This window comes from Amblyomma mixtum, chromosome 4 (assembly GCF_055824585.1).
Source record: "Amblyomma mixtum isolate Tamu chromosome 4, ASM5582458v1, whole genome shotgun sequence".
Classification (NCBI taxonomy): Eukaryota; Metazoa; Arthropoda; class Arachnida; order Ixodida; family Ixodidae; genus Amblyomma; species Amblyomma mixtum.
The window spans coordinates 16,151,533-16,171,742 of NC_143015.1; the positions used below are offsets into that span (position 1 = coordinate 16,151,533).

Consider the following 20,210-nt stretch of genomic DNA (forward strand, 5'->3'; position numbering starts at 1 on the left):
CGTGTGATATCTTCATTCAATGCGGAATAAGAGCAATAAATTAAAACGCGCCAAAAATATTAGCGCAGTGCGCCACTCGCGGCCATACTGCGCATGCGCTGTCTTTGGAAGTGTCCAAATTTTGTAAGAGTGGCGCATCCTCCTGCCCATTAATAATGCGCCCATTTTTTCTGACGCTAGACTTCTAATGGGCAAAATTGAATTCAACTCGGCACAATAGTCGCACGCGCCCGCTGAAACCTTAGCGGAAATTTAGGCGAAAAAGTTCGATCGCTGCTGTTGCGTAATTTTGCGGCCAGGCGCGTAGCGTTCGGTTGCGCTGTAAAGCAATGCTTTATGCATGCAGATCTGGACGTCGAGGTCGATGGCGATGGAGATGGCAGCGGCAGCGGCAGCGGCAGCGGCGGAAGCGGTGGCTCCTACAAGAATCCCCCGTCCGGCGGCGGCTCTGGTAAGAAGGAACAGACGACAACCAGCGCCCCGACTACTCCGACCGAGCCTGAAACTGAGAAAGAGCCCCCAACTATGATCTCGACGACTACCTCTACTACGCCAACCGTAACTACGACGGAGCCTACTACGACCACCAAGGCGACGACGACGACCTCTACTACGTCAACCACCACTACGACGGAACCTACTACGACGACCAAGACGACGACGACGACGACCACTACTACGTCAACCACCACTACGACGAAGCCTACTACAACTACTAAGACGACGACGACCACTACTACGAAGAAGACGACCACTACGAAGAAGACGACCACTACGAAGAAGACGACCACTACGAAGAAAACCACGACGACCAAGAAAACGACCACCACAAAGAAAACTACGACGACCAAGAAAACTACGACAACCAAGAAAACTACGACAACCACTACAACGGCACCGGGTAAGCCCCAGACTCTGTAGGCCCTGCGCGAAACCTGTAGAAATGATCGGTCGTACTTAGGGAACTTAGGGATACAAGTGAAGGGAAAAGAGGTGCTCGTTATGGCCCACATAACGGAAGCCAAAGCCACCGAAACCAACGAGCATAGGGGATGTCTTTTTAATTGTTGTTTCTCATCAATGGGAGATGGAAGGAATTATGATAAAAATGGGCTGTGGATTGACCAATGGCCCTCCCGAGTAGAATTGCGGAAGCAACGGCGGGGCACCTCTGGGTCACCCGCGTAGCGGAGGATCCGGCGGTGGCCCCAGCGGCGCAGCTCTGCGCCGTGTGACGTCACTCTTCCCGGAGAATGCGCTTCTGGCGAAGCGGCGACGGCACCTCTGAGTCAACCGCGCTGCTCTGACGTTATTCGCTCCTCACGCATGCGCAGTTGGGGCTCTCCGGAGCTCCGCGAAATCGCTCACGCCTTGCTTCCGCAACAAAACCACACGCCGCCGGTGGTATCCGAACCCACGACCTCCAAATTTCGCGTCCGCTGCTTTACCAACGGAGTTGCGCCGACGGCTGTCTAATCTGCTGCTTTCGGGTACATTTATGTGCAGTAATAAGGGAGTAATTAGTCACTGGCACCCACCCAATCGCAGCCATACGGCTACAAAGGAAAGCAATAGAGCTTTCTCAGAAACTTCGTAGTTAAAGAAAAATTCGTCCTGGTCCGGGGTTTGAACCCGGGACCACTGCTTCACCGGAGCAGTCGCTCTACCAACTGAGCTAACCGGGACGGCAAGCTTATGGTAGGGCGAGAGCGAATTGATCAATAACTCGAAATGGGAACAGTGTTGGTCCAACGTTCGGGGGAATACCCCAAGGTGGATTTAATTTGTAATAAGGGAGTAATTACTCATTGGCACCCACACAAGTGCAGCCATACGGCTACAAAGGAATGCTATACAGCTTTCTCAGAAACTTCGTAGTTAAACAAAAATTCGTCCTGGTCCGGGGCTCGAACCCGGGACCACCGCTTCACCGCAGCAGTCGCCCTACCAACTGAGCAAACCGGGACGGCAAGCTTATAGTAGCGCGAGAGCGAATTGATCAATAACTCAAAGTGGGTGGATGCCAATGAGTAATTACTCACTTATTACAAATTTGTTCCACCTTGGGGGTTTACGTGTAGTGTAAGCGCAACTTAAGAGTGTTCACCAGCGCCACCCTCGTCCATAGCGGCAAACGTCGTCGGTCCTGTATTACGAACACTGCCACGTAACAACGTGGTGGAACAAAGAGGGCAGAAGCTTTCCGAGAACCCTCTTATGCTGCATATGACATCAAGGCTGCCAGTGCATAGTGTACATGGCTCTATAGTGGTGTACTTGCTATTTTGAAGACTGCAGAAGAGAGGAAGAAAGAAAGCACAAGAGAACGAGATAGGTGCCAGCTTTCAACCGAGGTTTATTCGCCCAAACCCTTCAATTTTTTACGAACCTGCCGACGTGTATATAATAATCTTATGAAAAAACCAACAATCAACATACATATTACTGATGGTATTGATACATCGCGGCAACCTAATCATCCGCAGCTGTTTCCGTTTTTAGATGTATGAATTTTTATCATTCTGAACGAGGTTCAAGAGGCTTATACTGCTGCGGCTGTAACAAGGACGCTGTCCATTTTTGCCAGTAGTAGCCACGGCCTGAAGTTTACATGAGAGGCACCAGTTATTAGATAACTGCAGTTGTTAGGCCTAAGTCTGGGTTTCATGAAAGATCATCTATGCTGAGCGTACAATCCCAGGTCTGCTGCCCTTTGACAGTGCCCATTCCAAGCTCGTGAAAAGAAAGAGAATTCCAAATTCCCTACAAATTGCTCTAGAAGAGTCATGAGATGTCTTTAGTGAAGTTCGGCAGATGAAATTTTAAACTGCAAAAAAAATCTGTGCCGGTCATTCCTTCCATCCATAAAGTGTCCCATAGCATCAAAAAAGTTGAAAGTAAATATCAAGTACACTAGCACGCTTTCAAAAATTGGCACCATCAATAAGCGAGAAAAACGAAAGGTTTGCACTATGAAACTTTAATAGTAGTTCACGAAAGGTGGGTCACGAGTTCTGTACCAGACTCCTTCAGGCTGCGCTCTCATTCTGTCGTTGTTACAATGAGCGTACCCGCGAACACTTGCGGAATGTGCGCTACAAACATGCACGCTTCTTTGCACATCGCAGCAAAACCTACCAAGAGTGTCGTCCGGAATCAGATAATGTTTTTTTGAAGAGCGGTAATTGCAAAATAGAGCCAGAAAAAAATTAAGCCTATTTTATCAAGCGGGAAACATGTGCGTTAGTAGGCCATCATCATCGATCAGTGAGGCGGCTTTTTATGGAAGGGGCTGCCGGTTTTAAACATTTCAAGTTTCGTGTGCGTATTTCCTTTTCCTTGGCAGTGTTTAATTGGCTTTTAACTCATACTTTTATTATTTTCAGGATGAGACGATTTCTCAAATGTTTTAGGTTTATTAGGCGTATTTTTTTTCAGAGTTCTTGTTGGTCCTTCTTCATTCTCTTTTGGCTAGATAACATAGCAGTGTTGAAAAACTTTCAACGTCTTGTTTGCCTTGAACAAGTCCGCTTCTGTGTTGTGCGGATGCATTCGCGTTTCTCGTTGTTGTTTTCTGTGTGGACTCTTGGCGCTCAATCCAAAAAGTTTTCTAGTTTTGTAGTCTATAGACGGTTCTCATCTTATGATTTTTTTGCAAGCCAATGCATTCCGGTACGACGAGTCCGTAGCATGGTGCATCAGGGCCAGTAGTGCGCCAGTGCGTATTGCAGTGCGAAGCGCTTTTTCACACGCGCGCTACTACGTGCAGCGTCACCCACTGGTGTGTCAGTGCACGCTGGCGCATCAGAGCAATTTCATGCGCCAAACAGCATCACTGCGTGCCATTTCCTCTCTTGCGCAGTCAAGGAGCTGATCTGCACCGTGGGTTCCACGGCCGCACTTTCAACCCTGTACCCCAGCGACGGCCTCTGCCACTACCTTTTCTACACGCACGTCTTCATCGCTAACGCATCGGTGATGGCGACAGAGTTAACCACAAGCTATGAGAAGTTCAAAACAGTGGTCAAGGGCTACAGGCGGACACAGGGAGGCCTGTCCTTTGACCACAGGTGAGTGGCGTGTGAGAAAGCGCTGCCTCCTTTTTAACCCGGTAGCGTTGTTATACGCCGCGTTGCGCAGAAAATCCGGCGTCGGCGTTGGGCACAAAAATTTCTGCCTCTGCCGTAACCGAGAGTAGAGTAAGCATGAAATGTTTACGGGCATAACACATTTTTTGTGGATGGTACTAGTCAAAATCTGGAAATGGGTCTAATATTCGCCACACTACACCACACTCTTCTTGTTGCGTCGAAGCGATCGCCTACAATAGTTTTCTTAGGTAGGCAGACGCGAACCGTGGCGGCCTTGTCACTTTCGGGAGCGGCCGCATAATCACGGCGTTGTCGGTAGAGGCGACGAGTCTTCTGCTGTGGCGTATCACTCGCAAAGCGCTCGCTTTCCGCAAGACGCTTCCTACCTCTCCTTTCATTAGGCTCCATTGCTCGGCTTAAGCAGGTGTGACGGTGGCGGCATTGAAATGCAGGACGATGCAGAAGCGTACGCAGACACGAAGAGACTCAGGTCTGACAAGAATTCCTATGCAGCGCGCTCGAGTACTGCGCGAGCGTGTATACATCTGCCTGCCAAAGGGGGAAACGCCATGAGTTGTTGTTGTTGTTGTGACTGAGATAAGGATGAAAAGGAAATTGCACGGGCCTGCTACTGGCTCTAGCCAAGCCACCACCGCTACCACGTGCAGATAGAGGAGAGGTAAGAGATCAGAGGAAAGAGAAAAAGGCAAGAAAAGACGCGCGTCGCAGCAACAACTGCGTCCGCCGGAGCGGACGCTGCTGAAAAAATCGGATAAGCGGCCGAAGCCGCGCTCGCCGAAGCGAGGACAGATACTGCCCAGCGGCCGGTCTTATACATGCGTGAGTGTGGGACCGCAGCGCCATCCTTGGGGACGGCGCGGAAGCAGTTTTTCCGCCCAAAGCCCTCTCGTTAAATCTCGTACGGTGCCCGGATGCTCTCGTTTCAGTGCCCGGGTGAGTGGAATTCAGTGCCCGGATGTTGGCTCTCGGTCTCGGCGTGACGTCACCACACTGCCGACAACGGGAGCTAAAAGCATTTCATGCTTAAAAAATAACGAGCACGACTCTGGCAGGTGGTGTCTAGAGAGCAACCTGCAGGTGGGTCACGTGACCTTGCGGCGTCATCACAACGTGCCCACCGGATAGTGAGCACCGTGAATTAATGATTGGTCTCTCGGGAAGGGCGACCCGGGTTGCACAAGGTCCTGGCATCGCAAGGCATCGGCAAATCGCTTGACCGCTGCAACACTGGGGTATGAGCACTCCCAGGGATCTGTGAATGTAAACTTGAGAATGCTCTTGTGCATATATCAAATTAACCCGTTACGTATGCTATCCCGTCACACCCTCAAGGTGGAGCCTAAGCGTCCCCTCCAATTTCTCACGTTCCCGTCACGGCCGATGTGCGAGTTCGGGGTCGAGCGTCTTATCGACAGAGACTAGTAATTTGCCTCAAAACTTATTGAACACAGATCACTGTAGATCATGGCCTGCGGGTCAGAGTGGGCTTTTTGTTTGTTGGATAACATTTTCACACTAAAGTGCGAATGTGAACATGACCATATAGAATTTTCAAATGTCTCGGAACGTCGCCATCATGGCCCTGGCCTTTGTGGCCAACTGACTTCGCTTTCTGTGCGCGCCACGCTTTGCATGGTTGAGTTTCGAGCTGTAGTTAATGATCAGAGCCAGCGTACGGAAGGCCCAGCCGCTTACCCGTAAGATGCGACTATTGGTCAGCGCTAGCTATAGAGGAAATGATTTACGTCATCATGAAGCCAAAGGTAATGGTATGCCTATTGTGCTTTTTATAGGCGGCATGCAATGAATACTTTGTGGGCTGAGAAATGCGCGGGCGCAGAATTGATCTCTTCGCGTAGCGTGTTTGCGTGAAGTGTTGCGTGAATGCTGCTCTCTTCAGAGCCGAGCGTTTGTCGCACTGACCGGATTGCGCTACGGAAGATGAGCAGAGCTGTTTCTCGAAAACATTTTTCACGAAAAAAAAAGGCTCAGTAACTCACCCTTCTCAGTGAAAACTTCAAACACACCTGAGAGAAAGGATTGAAGAGGGAGTGCTAGAAGTGACAGAGGAAGAGACGCCGTAAATTAGGAGGGCTCTGAATTGCTAGAGCTTTAGAACACGGGGATACTATCGGTTGGGGGGATAAGGGAACAGCGGGGGGTCAGTGTGCATGCACAGAACAGTACCCCGAGGAGTGAGTTTCTTTCTGCGCATGCGCACTGCAGCACCGCTATTCCTCTTTTCCCCAGGGCACCCTTGTTCTAAAACTTGCCGTTGCCGACCGCCTGGGCTTCTTTTCAACAGCTGTGTTGCGCACACATTCAAACCCCCCGTCTGTCACCTTTTGCTCTCTCTCGTCGATATTTTTCCTCTTTTCTCAATTTCCCCCTCAGCTCCTCTCCCCTTCCTCCTCCGCTCTCACTCTATTATTTCCACTTCCCCGTCTTGGGAGCATGGGTGAGAGGATCAGTGGGTGTGAGAGTTACGGCGCATTTCCTTTCTTCAAAGCCGCTTTGTATGTGGACGAGACCATGATGACGCCAAATCGAGGGAAATGTGCTTTTGCAGCCGCCGCTGGAAAAGAAAATTTGAGGCACACCGGAGCTCTGTCTTTCAGAGTATGACGCGCAGGCTTTAATGGCTGCTGTCAGCAGTGCCTCTTCCTCACGCCACAGTCAGAATGAAATATTGCCACGCGCCTAACGCGCCGCGCGGACTCCGCGCTGAGTCGAAGACGACGACGAAGCGGCGGTGGGCTCTCGAGGCGTCCTTGTTCTGTTCGGTGTCCTGGAACCTGCTGCTGTAATTAAAAGAAGGCTCCCAGTCTTGGGTTCTTCCCGACGCCTATCTCCACGGCCCCTCTGGTCGTGACACTGGTGGAGGTGCGGCCGATGCTCCCTACTCCTGAGGACGACTCGACGCGCCCGCCTCTTGTGACCACCCCTGTCCATCGTGCCAGCCGGAGGATCCGAGGCCTGTCCCCCGAGGCCCTCCCTTTTGTCGGTGAGCCCTCGACTACCCCTACACTCATGGCGACGCCAATACCCGCCCTGCCTCCGATTGTCCCTGCAGCCAACCCCACCTACCTCACTCTTCAGACCCCACGAACGCCTAAGCCCTTTCACGGTGACCTGTTTGAAGATGCCGAAGATTGGTTGGCGCACTACGAACGGGTTGCGACCTTCAACTGCTGGGACGCCGCTACAAAGCTGCGTAACGTGTACTTTAGCCTTGAGGACTCTGCACGCACGTGGTTCGAAAACCATGAGGCTACTTTCTCGACGTGGCCGGACTTTCGACGTCAGCTCCTTAGTACGTACGCCAACAGCGACCGCCGGGAGAGCGCGGAGCGTACCCTGTCATCTAGAATTCAGCTCCCCAATTAGGGTGTTGCCATGTACGTCGAGGATGTGACGCGTCTTTGTCATCGCGCCGATCCGGCAATGCCTGAAGAAAAAAAGCTGCGGCACCTCATGCGCGGCGTAAAAGACCAACTCTTTTCCGGCCTTGTGCGGAACCCGCCCAACACCGTCGCAGAGTTCCTGGCCGAGGCCGTGCACATGGAGAAATTGCTGCAGCAGAGATCCCAAGAGTACGCCCGGCAACTGCGTCCGTCGTCGACACTGTCAACGTTGGACCGGTTCGACCATGATCCCAGGCCGAATCCGGACTCCCTTCGCGAACTCATCCGTTCAGTGGTCCGCGAGGAGCTGCAGCACCTTCAAGGAACCTATGCCCCTCGCGTCGATTCCGTCACCAGCGTCATCCGCGAGGAAGTCCGGCAGGCCCTCAGAGCACAAGACGCTGCAGTTGTGCCGGCGCCGCCACCGACTCCATACGATCCCGCGCCGTACCCGACTCCGGTCCAGCCAGTCACGTACGCGGACGTCGTCCGCCGCGCGGCCCCATCTCCTGGGCCTTTGCCTTACACCGCACCATTGGTCGCGGTGCACTCTGCTCAGCCTACTCCTTTCTGGGCGGATCGGCGCCAGGCACCGCGGAAGACTGACCTCTGGCGCACCCCAGATCAACGACCGCTCTGCTACCACTGTGGTGAGGCCGGCCATCTCTACCGGCGGTGCCCCTATCGCGAAATGGGACTACGCGGATTTCCTATCGACAGCCCCCGTCCACGGCCTGGAGAGCGCCCTCAAGACATCGCCGAGTACGTCACCCGCCAGCGTAGTTCACCGCCTCCTCCGCGCCGCGAGTCGCGATCGCCTTTTCCACGCCGGTCTTCCCCCTCTGGGCTCCGTTTCGCCTCAGGACAACGCGGTTCCTCGAGCCCTCGTCAAGAAAACTAGCTCCGGCGGCCTTTGGAGGCGAGGCCGCCGAACGCCGATCCGCCGCAAAGCTTCCACCGCCGCAGCAACCGAATAGCCCTGACGTCGGATGCCGCAACGCTGCACAGTTTTCCCCGACGCGCCTTCCGACTCGCCGCGATGCCGTAACCCCAATCGCCGACCCGCTTCCGCCGCCGCACCGACCCGATCGCCCCGACGCCGAACGCCGCATCGCCGAAGAATTTTCCCCAACCCGCCGCTTGAATCGCCCCGACGACGCAACTCCAGTCGCCGACCAGTTCCCGCCGCCGCACCGACTGAGTCATCCACAACAGCCATCGACGGGCCGCGCTGAAGGAAGGGTCTCTTTTGATATCCCTGTTCTCGTCGACAGAAAGGAGGTCAGCGCGTTGGTCGATACGGGCGCAGATTACTCTATCCTTAGCGGACGGCTGGCGACGGCCCTGAAAAAAGTGACGACACCCTGGGACGGCCCCGACATACGTACGGCCGGCGGACATCTTGTCGCACCACTCGGTATGTGTGCGGCCCGGGTTACGGTCCGAGGCTGCACATTCGTTGCCACTTTTCTCGTCTGCGCGAATGTTCTCGCGATGCCATCCTTGGCAGCGTGTGGATTTTGGCAGCGGAGGCAGTGGACCGGCAACAACGCTTATTCTTTCATCTTGAATCGCAGACGCCTACTACCCCGAGCGTTATAACCCGATAGTGTGGACCACCGGACTGCCTGGGCTGATTTCCGGCCAACAAAAGGACCCCTGCATACCTGCGACATCACGTGGTGGACATCACGTGGTACTGCATCACAGCACTGCTACGTCGCCTGGCTATAAAAGGACTGCAACATCGCCATCCTGGTCATTTGGCAGCGGAGGCAGTGGACCGGCAACAACGCTTATTCTTTCATCTTGAATCGCAGACGCCTACTACCCCGAGCGCTATAACCCGATAGTGTGGACCACCGGACTGCCTGGGCTGATTTCCGGCCAACAAAAGGACCCCTGCATACCTGCGACATCACGTGGTGGACATCACGTGGTACTGCATCACAGCACTGCTACGTCGCCTGGCTATAAAAGGACTGCAACATCGCCATCCTGGTCATTTGGCAGCGGAGGCAGTGGACCGGCAACAACGCTTATTCTTTCATCTTGAATCGCAGGTTTGAGCTGTCATTTTTGTATCTTTTATTTTGCACTGCCCTCTGCCCTGCCTCTGCTGCCGGTGACGTTTTTGATACGTGTAGTGCTTTGCGTGCTGTTTGCGACATGACAGAAATTGCTGACCTAAAGCGTGAATTCCGAAAGGAACTGAGGGAGCTGAAAAGTAGCCTAGAGTACATCAACAAAGACTACGAAGAAATGAAGCAAGAGTGTGCCGAAATAAAGAAGGAAAATGCTGCACTAAAAGAATCTCATGAAGAATTGCTAAAGGAGCTTGAAAATCTGAGAAAACAGGTGCACGACAACTCTGTTAGAGTAACTGAACAAGATCAGTATTCTAGGATCAAGAACATTGAAATAAAGGGTGTACCGTGTGAGGATAATGAAAACCTAGAAGAGCTGCTTGCTAAAGTGGGCGACGCAGTGGGTGAGCCTATAGATAGGCAGGATATCGAGGTGTGTCATCGTGTTCCTGTTTGGAACGACGCCGAAAGCAAGAACATTGTTGCCGTTTTCAACAGCCGTGCGAAACGAAACCAAGTGATTGACAAGGCACGCAGCAAGAAACTAAATACCGAAGACCTAGGATTTTCAACCAAGGCATCGGTGTTTGTGAACGAACACCTTTGCCCTCAGCTTAAGTTTCTGCTAGGAAAGACTATCGCAAAAAAGAAGGCAATGAGCTGGCGTTTTGCATGGGCGAAAGGCGGCAAAGTTTTCGCGCGGAAAACGGAGACATCTCGTGTCATCCGGATTTCATGCGAAGCTGATTTGGAAAAGATTGTGTAAGCACATCTTGCGCTACTCAGTGCATCTTCTTTTCCCGTGCTGATGAACACACCGAAAAATATCGCTTGCCCGAAAAACAGTGCGCACCTTGCCTTTCTATATTTTAATGCGCAGTCTGCAAGGAACAAATACGATGAAGTAACAACATTTTTTGATGAATTTAGATTCAAGTTTCATATCATAATGATAACCGAAACATGGTATAAAACGCAAGAAGAAGTGCTTTGTCTACCAGGCTACAGGAGTTTCTACCTAAACAGACCCTGCAGGCGTGGTGGGGGAGTAATGCAGTTGATATCAGAACAGTTGCCATGCGTAGTGCTCCCCGACTTCACAGCTATTACTCCCGATTACGAGACTCTGACGCTCCAATGCAAGCAATCTATATTTGTCGTTACTTATAGGCCACCAGATGGGAATACTGATCAATTTCTTGCCTACTTAGAAAGGCTCCTGAATTTCGCGTGTTTGAATAAACTGCACATTACCATCGGTGGTGACTGCAACATTAACATGCTTCAGCCTACTCTAAACTCGCAACGTATGTGTCTGCTTCTGGACACTTTTCATTGTTCGACCGTAATAACAGAGCCTACACGCATCACTTGTCACTCTGAAAGTCTTCTTGACATATTCATCACAAATAACCCGGAAGGCTGTATCAAAGCCGGCGTTATAACGGCAGCTCTGGGTGATCATTTGCCTATTTTTATGTTTTGTAAGCCCGGTGAGCTATGTAAAAACTTCGAAAAGCCTTGTGAATCATTTTTAGTTCAAGAAATTAATGAAAAAACGCTTGAACGTTTCCGAACTGCAGTTGAGGAAATTGACTTTACATCTGTGCTTGAGTGTACTACTGCTGATGATGCCTACGACATTTTCTTGGGTTTGCTTAAACGTGCTTACACAGATTGTTTTAAGTACAAATCTGTCAAAAAGCGCAAAAAATGTCGGAAACCATGGCTCACTGACGAATGTATTAGAATGATTAGTGAAAAAAATGCGATGTATTTTCAGTTCTTGAAAACAAAAGACCCCAATGACTTCATATCATTTAAGAAATACAGAAACAGTGTAACAAAAGTGTTACGCAACTCTAAACACGCTTATTTTGAAAATCTTTTTGGTCGCGTTGCAACTCGGGGAGACGCTCTTTGGCGTGAATTACATAAACTTTTAAATCGCAATACGCACGAAAGTGGAGACCTCGAAATTAGTGTCAATAATCAAAGTTTTAAAGGAAGAGAACTAGCAAATAAGTTTAATGAATACTTTACGACTTTAGCGAACCGTAACCATGATGATAAAGCATCGTCCTACTTGGGTCTACCGAATGCCCACACTGCTTTTTTTGATCCAGTTACTCCAGATGAAGTGTATTCCATTTTTATGTCTTTGAAGAATAGCAAAGCGCGTGATATTGATGGCCTTCTTATCCACCCCATAAAGTTTGTGCTCGAGCTCCTAGTACCTGCTCTCACACATATTTTCAATACCTGTTTGACTACTGGTGTTTTCCCACAAAAAATGCAGCTAGCCAGAGTCACTGTTCTGAAGTCGGGAGACAAAAATGAGTTTTCGAATTATAGGCCTATTTCTGTGCTGCCTGTCATATCAAAAGGATTGGAAAAAGTCATCTACAAAAGAGTTGTATCGTTCTGTGATAAGCATTCTATAATATCCATCCAGCAGTTTGGTTTCCGGCAGGGTATGTCAACAGAACTGGCCCTTCTCACACAAAAGGAATTTATTATTAAAGGTTTCGAACAGCGAAAATTAACACTAGGCGGCTTTGTAGATTTCTCCAAGGCATTTGACAGAATTAACCACACAACCCTATATTCTAAGCTTGAACATTACGGATTCCGTGGAATACCTCTTGCCCTTTTACAATCATATCTGTCCGCGAGACAACAAAGCGTTTCACTAAAAGAGGAGTCGTCAGCTCTACGCAATATATCTTGTGGAGTGCCCCAAGGTAGTATATTAGGACCCATTCTTTTTACTATCTATATAAATGACATAGTAACAATAAGCAACCAGGCATTATTTGTAGTCTATGCCGATGACACAAGTTTCTTTATTCAGTCAGAGGACATTAGTGAATTATCGTCTTTAGGTAATATTACATTTAGTAAACTGTTAGAATGGGGTAAAGTAAATTCATTAGAAATAAATACGAAAAAAACCAAGGCTGTCCTATTTCGACCTGTGCAAAAAATTCTTGATTACAGTATTTGTTTAAAGATAGGCCAAGAAAAAATAGATACTGTACATGAGGTGAAAACCTTAGGTGTAGTATTTAATGAACATCTAAATTGGGATGCACATGTAACAAATGTGCTTCACAACTTGGCCAAGGCCTGTGGTGTTCTGTGCAGACTTCGTTACATTGTTCCACCTAAGATAAAGCTAATGTTATATAATGCCTTATTTACCCCACACATCAATTACTGTAGCCTTGTTTGGGCAACGACATCAAAGGCGAACATACACCGGCTATTTTTAATGCAGAAGAAAGCAATCCGTCACATTGCAGGCTTACCGTATGATGGCCATACAACAGAGCTTTTCTCAACATATAATATAGTCCCTGCTGTACATCTGTACAATTTAAACTTAAGTATGAAGTATAAAATCTCGTTGGCAAAATCCAATACATGCTTTCTCTCGCTGTGCAATCTTAGACAATCTTTGGATGTTCCTTACAACATAAGACACAGAAACATTTGGCTAGTCCCCTTTTCGCGCACAAATAACGGTTTTAATAGATTGGAACATCGCTTGCCAGTATTATTAAACACACTTCAAGACACAGACATGGACATAAGAACATCGTCAAGACCCGCACTCGTTAAATATTTTAGGAATTTAACTGTATGAAGCAATAGATTAAGGACTGGCATTTCCATGTTGTAATTAGAGAAACATTTCTGCATAAATACATTTGTCTGTGTTTCAGATTTCATTTTTGAAGTATGTACATGTATAAATTTTTGTGTATAGAGTTATATATATATATATATATATATATATATATATATATATATATATGTGTGTGTGTGTGTGTGTGTGTGTTGACTCGGTATAATGCTTTCTGGTGCACGCGCGTAAAATATTATTTGATCGTATTTTGTGCTGTAGTGCAAGAATTTCTGCAGAAACTAATCTAATCATTGTGTGTAATTTTTTGTGTGATTTTAAACCCCTGTACGCTGCCATCAAAGGGGGCAAGGGCCTTAGTCAAGCTGCTTAACTAGCAGCTTTTAGTCCTTGCCCTCACATTTTTTTCTGTACCAGGATAAATGTGGAATAAATGAATGAATGAATGAATGAATGAATGAATGAATGAATGAATTGCATCGACTTTCTTCGCGAGCACGGTGCTAACATAGACCCTCCGAATCGCTTGGTGACATTTTCTACCGCAATGGCCACAAAAGAACCTGCGCACCAGGGTTCTCGGTCCGCCCTGCGAATTGCCGACGATACCGTTACGGTGCCACCACGTGCCAGCATTCTCGCAAGAGTTACCTGTGACTAGCCACATAGGGGACTGCGGGTTGTCGAGCCTAATGTCTCCCTCGTACTCACTAAGGGAGTTGCGGTGGCACGGGGCCTTGGATCCCTTCATGACGGTTGTACAGAGGTCCTTGTCACCAATTTCGGCAATGAGCATCGACATCTGTTTCGTGGCACAGCCATCGCTTAAGTCGACTATGTTCAGGAAGTGGCCGAATGCTTTGCTTGCGAGGAGGGCACACCTGGAGCTGACACCGAAGCGGTCACCAACGTAGACATCAATCCAGGCCTTGCACCCGCTGAAACGAGGCAACTCCAGGACCTCTTGCGGAAGTTTGGTGCGTGTTTCACGTCGTCGTCTAAAGTGTGACAAACGTCGATAGTTAAACACCGCATTATCACTCATGAAGGAGCACGACCCATCCATCAGCAGCCCTATCGTGTGTCCCCTCGTGAGCGAGATGCTATCCAAACACAGGTCGAAGAGATGCTCACAGACGGCGTCATCCAACCGTCAAGCAGTCCGTGGTCGTCTCCTGTCGTCCTCGTGAAGAAGAAAGACGGGACACTACGATTCTGCGTCGACTACAGGAAGCTGAACAGTGTGACCAAGAAAGACGTGTATCCGCTCCCGCGTATCGACGACTCCCTCGACCGACTTCGTCAAGCCAAGTACTTCTCTTCGGTCGACCTCAGAAGTGGTTATTGGCAGATAGAAGTTGATGAGAGGGACCGTGAGAAAACCGCCTTCATCACACCGGACGGGCTGTATGAATTTCGCGTCCTCCCATTCGGGCTCTGCTGTGCTCCTGCCACGTTCCAAAGAATGATGGACACCGTTTTAACAGGTTTGAAGTGGCAGACCTGCCTTGTTTATCTTGATGATGTGATCATTTTTTCCGCAACGTTCACGGAACATCTACACCGCCTCAGGACTGTCCTCGAAGCCGTTCGATCCGCCAACCTCTCCCTCAAACCAGAAAAATGCCACTTTGGTTTCACCGAATTGAAGTTCCTCGGGCACGTCATTAGTGCTGACGGAATCCGAGCTGACCCAGAGAAGCTTGCTGCCGTTGCTGCCTTTCCGGTCCCCGTCCACAAAAAAGCAGTCCGACGCTTTCTGGGCCTGTGCTCCTATTATCGCCGCTTCATTAGAAACTTCGCCCAGCTCGCCAGCCCTCTGACGCTCCTAACCCGTGATGACAAGTCATTTTCCTGGGGCAACGAACAGCAGGCTGCCTTCGACGAGTTACGACGCCGACTCAATCACCGCCCATCTTGGCACATTTCGACGAAGATGCCGACACAGAGGTGCACACGGATGCGAGCAACGTCGGCCTTGGCGCCGTTCTACTTCAGCGGCAAAGCGGTGTCGACAAAGTAATTGCCTACGCCAGCCGCGCACTGTCACGCGCTGAGTTGAACTACTCTACCACGGAAAAAGAATGTTTAGCGGTAGTCTGGGCCGCCGCTAAGTTCCGCCCATACCTGTATGGCAGACCGTTTTGTATCGTCACCGACCACCACTCGCTGTGCTGGCTGAAAAATTTAAAGGACCCTTGCGGCCGCCTAGCACGTTGGGCATTACGCCTGCAGGAATTCGATTTCACCGTCACCTACAAGTCGGGCTGGAAACACACCGACGCTGACAGCTAGTCCCGCGCTCCCGTCGAACCTCCCCCACAAGACACCACCGACGATGATAGCTTCCTTGGAGCGGTCAGCACTTCTGAGCTCGTTTCCAGACAGCGTGCCGACGCCGAGCTGCGTCTGCTCATCGATCATCTCGAAGGTGGGTGCCCTGAAATACCACGATACCTCGCTCGTGGACTTTCGTCGTTCTGCCTGCGGAGAGGAGTGCTTTATAAAAAGAACTCTACTTCAAGTTCGACAACTTACCTGCTCGTCATACCGTCTGATCTACGGGATGAAGTCCTCCTTGCCTGCCATGATGAACCAACTTCCGGCCACCTTGGAGTTACACGCACCTTGTCCCGAATCCGGCAGAACTATTACTGGCCCAACCTTACTTCAAGTGTGAGGCATTATGTCCGGACATGCCGGCAATGCCAGCGGCGGAAAAAACCTGCGCTCAAGCCTCCTCGACTGCTTCAGTGCATCGAGCCGCCCCAAGTACCATTCGACAAAGTCGGCATGGACCTTCTGGGGCCATTTCCCCTCTCGTCGACCGGCCACAAGTGGATCGTAGTCGCCACAGACTACTTGCCCCGATACGCTGAAACGAAGGCCCTGGCGCGAGGTACTGCCGCCGAAGTTGCCCACTTCTTTATGCACGACATCGTGCTTATACACGGCGCCCCATCGGCCATCATTACTGACCGAGGCAAGGCGTTTACAGCCCGACTCCTACGTGACATCTTAGCGCTTAGCCATACAGCTCATCGACCAACAACAGCGTATCATCCCCAAACCAATGGTCTAACGGAACGGCTCAACAAAACATTGGCGGACATGATCTCGATGTACGTCGACGTTGAACACAAAACCTGGGATGAGGTCTTGCCTTACGTCACCTTCGCATATAATACTGCGACGCAGGAAACCACCCAGTTCACCCCGTTCCGTCTCGTGTATGGCAGAGAGGTCCGTATGATGCTAGACGCCATGCTGCCGTACGGCGACGCAGAGCTCCCCCCTGAGGCAGGCCACTTCGTGGAACAAGCAGAGCAGGCCCGTCAGCTGGCCCGCTTGCACATCAAGGACCAGCAATCCGCCGATGCCCGACACTATAACCTTCGGCACAGGGACGTGCACTACGAGCCGGGCGACCACGTGTGGGTGTGGACACCCGTGCGCCGCAAGGGATTGTGCGAAAAGCTTTTAAATAGGTATTTTGGCCCGTACAGAGTCCTGCGCCGCCTGAACAGCGTCAACTATGAAGTTGTCCCCCATGGAACTGTGAACTGTGAACTCAGCGTCACCGGTCCGAAATCGTGCATGTAGTGCGCTTAAAGCCGTACTTTGCGCGTGACTGAGCGCTGTATTCACGCTTCGTTTCGTACCTTTCCTCCCTTACCCCACGTATGTACTTGACTCTCCCCGCATGTCATCTAGCGCGCATTGTATAGTTCACCTCACCCCTATTTTTCTTCTTTTTTTTTTGCTCCTCCTCCTCTCCCTGTACATATCCCATTCCACATCGAGACGATGTTTGCTTTCGCGGGGGGGAGGGGGGGGAATAATGCCACGCGCCTAACGCGCCGCGCGGCCTCCGCGCTGAGTCGAAGACGACGACGAAGCGGCGGTGGGCTCTCGAGGCGTGCTTGTTCTGTTCGGTGTCCTGGAACCTGCTGCTGTAATTAAAAGAAGGCTCCCAGTCTTGGGTTCTTCCCGACGCCTATCTCCACGGCCCCTCTGGTCGTGACAATATTACACGACATGCAAATAAAGCTGCGCTTCAAATGTATGTACGAAAGCGCCTGCGCGGCCTAGCAGTAGCGTGCCTCACTCGCAACCCAAAGGTTGGGGGCTCGATTCCATAGTTATCTCCTTTTTCTTTCCACCGCAGTTGAGTTATTCTATATACTGACATGCTAATGATTTTTGAGTGAAGTTGCGACCTTCTCATCAGCCGTTTTCTAATGTTTTAGTCATTTTCCAATACTCTGATACGTCCTAATGGCGTTTCAGTCAGGTTGCGACCTTCCATAAAAATTTGTCTTCATGAAATTTTCTGCCATCTTTTCGACCTAAAACTTGTTATTACGAGAAAGTTTTGTAATAGCAATAAAACTTTGTGTAGTTCATACCGAAAAGTACTACAAAAAAAGCTTCAGTACAACAGAAAATAGTGCAAAACAACAGGAAAAGTCTGTCGTTCTGACAAAACTACAAAATATTTTGTAGCATTTTTTGACACTGTCCTGTCGTTATTTCTTCTTTCGACTGGAATGTGGGTCTTTAGAGCCTAATTTCCGGTTTGAAGGGGTGTTACATACCTCCAGTCCAACGCTGCAACCGCCAGTGTTTTGTGTATGTAACAGCATCTTTTTCATCCCTGTCAGAAAGGCCCAAAGGATGTACAGCGTTTCGGTGCTAAGGCCCGTATCGCTTGATAAATTCGAATCCGTGCTCCAGCTGCGTAGTAGATACGACCGGTACGCTGTTCATATTAGACACCCTCAGCATGCCGTGTACCGTGTTACCGTTACCGAAGTACCGGAAGCCCGCGCGCGCTTATGTGCACGCGTTAGTCGCCTTAACGGCGCAAGATGGCGCCACGTACCCGGCAGCTGCGCGCGCGTCTGCAGCATCGGGACCAATGAGAGCGTGCTCAGCGGCGGTGGGCTGACTTCCGCTGCTCCTGCAACAGTAACACGATACACTTTATGCTAAAGGTGTCTATTGTGGCGCAAGAAAATTACGGAGGATACTCAGGACTACATACGTACTTTGAAGGTGAATGCATTGCTTTTTAATTTAATTTTTTCCTTCCTTCCTAATGACTCAGCTGCTCATCAGCATACAGTCGCAGTGGAACGCATGCACTGAGTTCACGTTTATTCGCCAAGAGGCAGCGCTTGTTTGAGGCCTACGGGTCGCTGGCTCGCCGCCCAGACTGAAGGTCCGTGGTGAAATTGCCGGCACCTTCCGAAGAAATTTTTCACCGCTGATGACGTCATTGGGGGTTTGCTGGACGCCGACAACGACGCCGGGTACCGCTGCTAATTGGCCACATAACACTTCCGCCTCAGAACAGGCCGCGCTCAGTCCTTTGTAAGGGTTTCGAGGCGTGCCTCTTAGCGTACGCTGTAACTGCATGTTTGCTTGTGCAGGAAAGCTATGGACGCCAACCTGTGTTTTGCTTTCCTTCACAGGTACATTACCGCTCCCGTAATACGAGGCAACCGACAAGCTCTCGCTAGCCTGGAGTCGGGCAACTTGAAGCACTACGGCCTTCTTGGCATGGTGGAAAATGTCCCCCGTCTGAATGCGTTGTTGGGAGAGACCAGGAACATATTCAACGTACGTCTCTTTCTCTGTCGATCCTTGTGACGCGGGCTGCGCTGTGGTCTGGTAGTTTTTAACCCGAGAGCATCATATGGTTCCCTTGCGTCAGTAAAATGGTGCTCGGCTGCTGACCCGAACGACGCGGTTCGATCCCGGCCGCGGCGGTTGAATTTCTTTGGAGGAGAAATTCTAGAGGCCCGTGTACAGTGCGATGTCAGTGCACGTTAAACAACCCCAGGTGGTCGAAATTTCCGGAGCCCTCCACTACGGCGTCTCTCAGAGCCTTAGTCGCTTTGGGACGTTAAACCCCATAAACCAAACCAAACCAGCAAAAGTTTTCGCAATTTTGCCTGCACGATTACGTCATTTTCTGAAATGTGTGAAAATATGGTTGTGTGCGATAGTGTATAAAATTTTGCTGTGGAAAAAAATTTGGTTGATAATGTATCATTAGGCAATTAATTTAACGCGAGGGAACGCGAAAAATGCACTTAAGTCAGAATAGCCATGGGCGTCGATTGACGTCACAACAGCCATAGACGTCGATATAGTGTGTGCACATCTTGCTTACCCATTGCTGCAATACGGGTTGCCGCAGTCATCTGAAATTCAAAATAAGAAAATAAGAACAAGAACAAAAATTTAAAAACGAAAAAAACTATGACCCCCCAAGAAATTGGCTGTGGCTTAGCTAAGGTTAAGCCTGGATATCTCGAAGCGAAAAGCTGCGGCCAGGCGGAAGATGAGCCGCGCGTGTAGTGAATACGGTGCTGTCTTAGAAAGGTTGCTTTAGAGACATGTACTGTGGCGTGCATTCCTTCCGGGTGTACACCAAGATATGAGAGACAGGCATTTGCTTTCCTTAAAAGCAATTTTCATTTCATTTTCCTTAAGGCCCTTACGGCGCGGTTCGGGTATCCACCGAGATATGAGAGAGGCAGGAGTCGTTCCCTTTCCTTAAAAACAATTTTGTTTTCATATTCCTTCCCTTACGGCGCGGTTCGGGTGTCCACCATGATGTCACGCAGTTCGCGCATGCGCACCTGTGGCTTCTTCTGACGACGGGGCCCACGCTAGCCTCGGTGTTGACTAGCCCAGTCACGCTTTTCGCTTCAAAAGGAGGAGGAAAAAGAGCTTCGGGAAAGGCTCTAAGCAGACTTAGGTGCAATCCTGAAATAATTGTGACATCGTGCTGCCTACGTCATGCTGTGGAGGTGTTTGTGTTTTTATGGTTAGCACTTGAGCCGCAATTAATTTATCAATAATAATATAATGCTAATATCAAACCATACTAATAACGACAATAAATTTTTGTTCCTTTTTTGCACAACATGAAACATCCCAATAC

At 49.9% G+C, this 20,210-nt stretch overlaps 1 protein-coding gene and 1 non-coding gene across 2 annotated transcripts in view; one reads left to right on the forward strand and one right to left on the reverse strand.

The window, feature by feature from the left end:
- LOC149345758 (uncharacterized) overlaps window positions 1-20,210 on the forward strand; it is a 59,862-nt gene that overhangs the window by 4,035 nt on the left and 35,617 nt on the right. The window contains exons 2-4 of the mRNA XM_089541195.1: window positions 347-901; window positions 3,863-4,070; window positions 18,730-18,877. Coding sequence (XP_089397321.1) covers window positions 347-901; window positions 3,863-4,070; window positions 18,730-18,877 — 911 coding nt within the window. The remainder of the gene's footprint in view (window positions 1-346; window positions 902-3,862; window positions 4,071-18,729; window positions 18,878-20,210) is intronic.
- Window positions 1,612-1,685, reverse strand: TRNAT-GGU (transfer RNA threonine (anticodon GGU)). Its single transcript has one exon. It is a non-coding gene; the product is annotated as a tRNA-Thr (tRNA).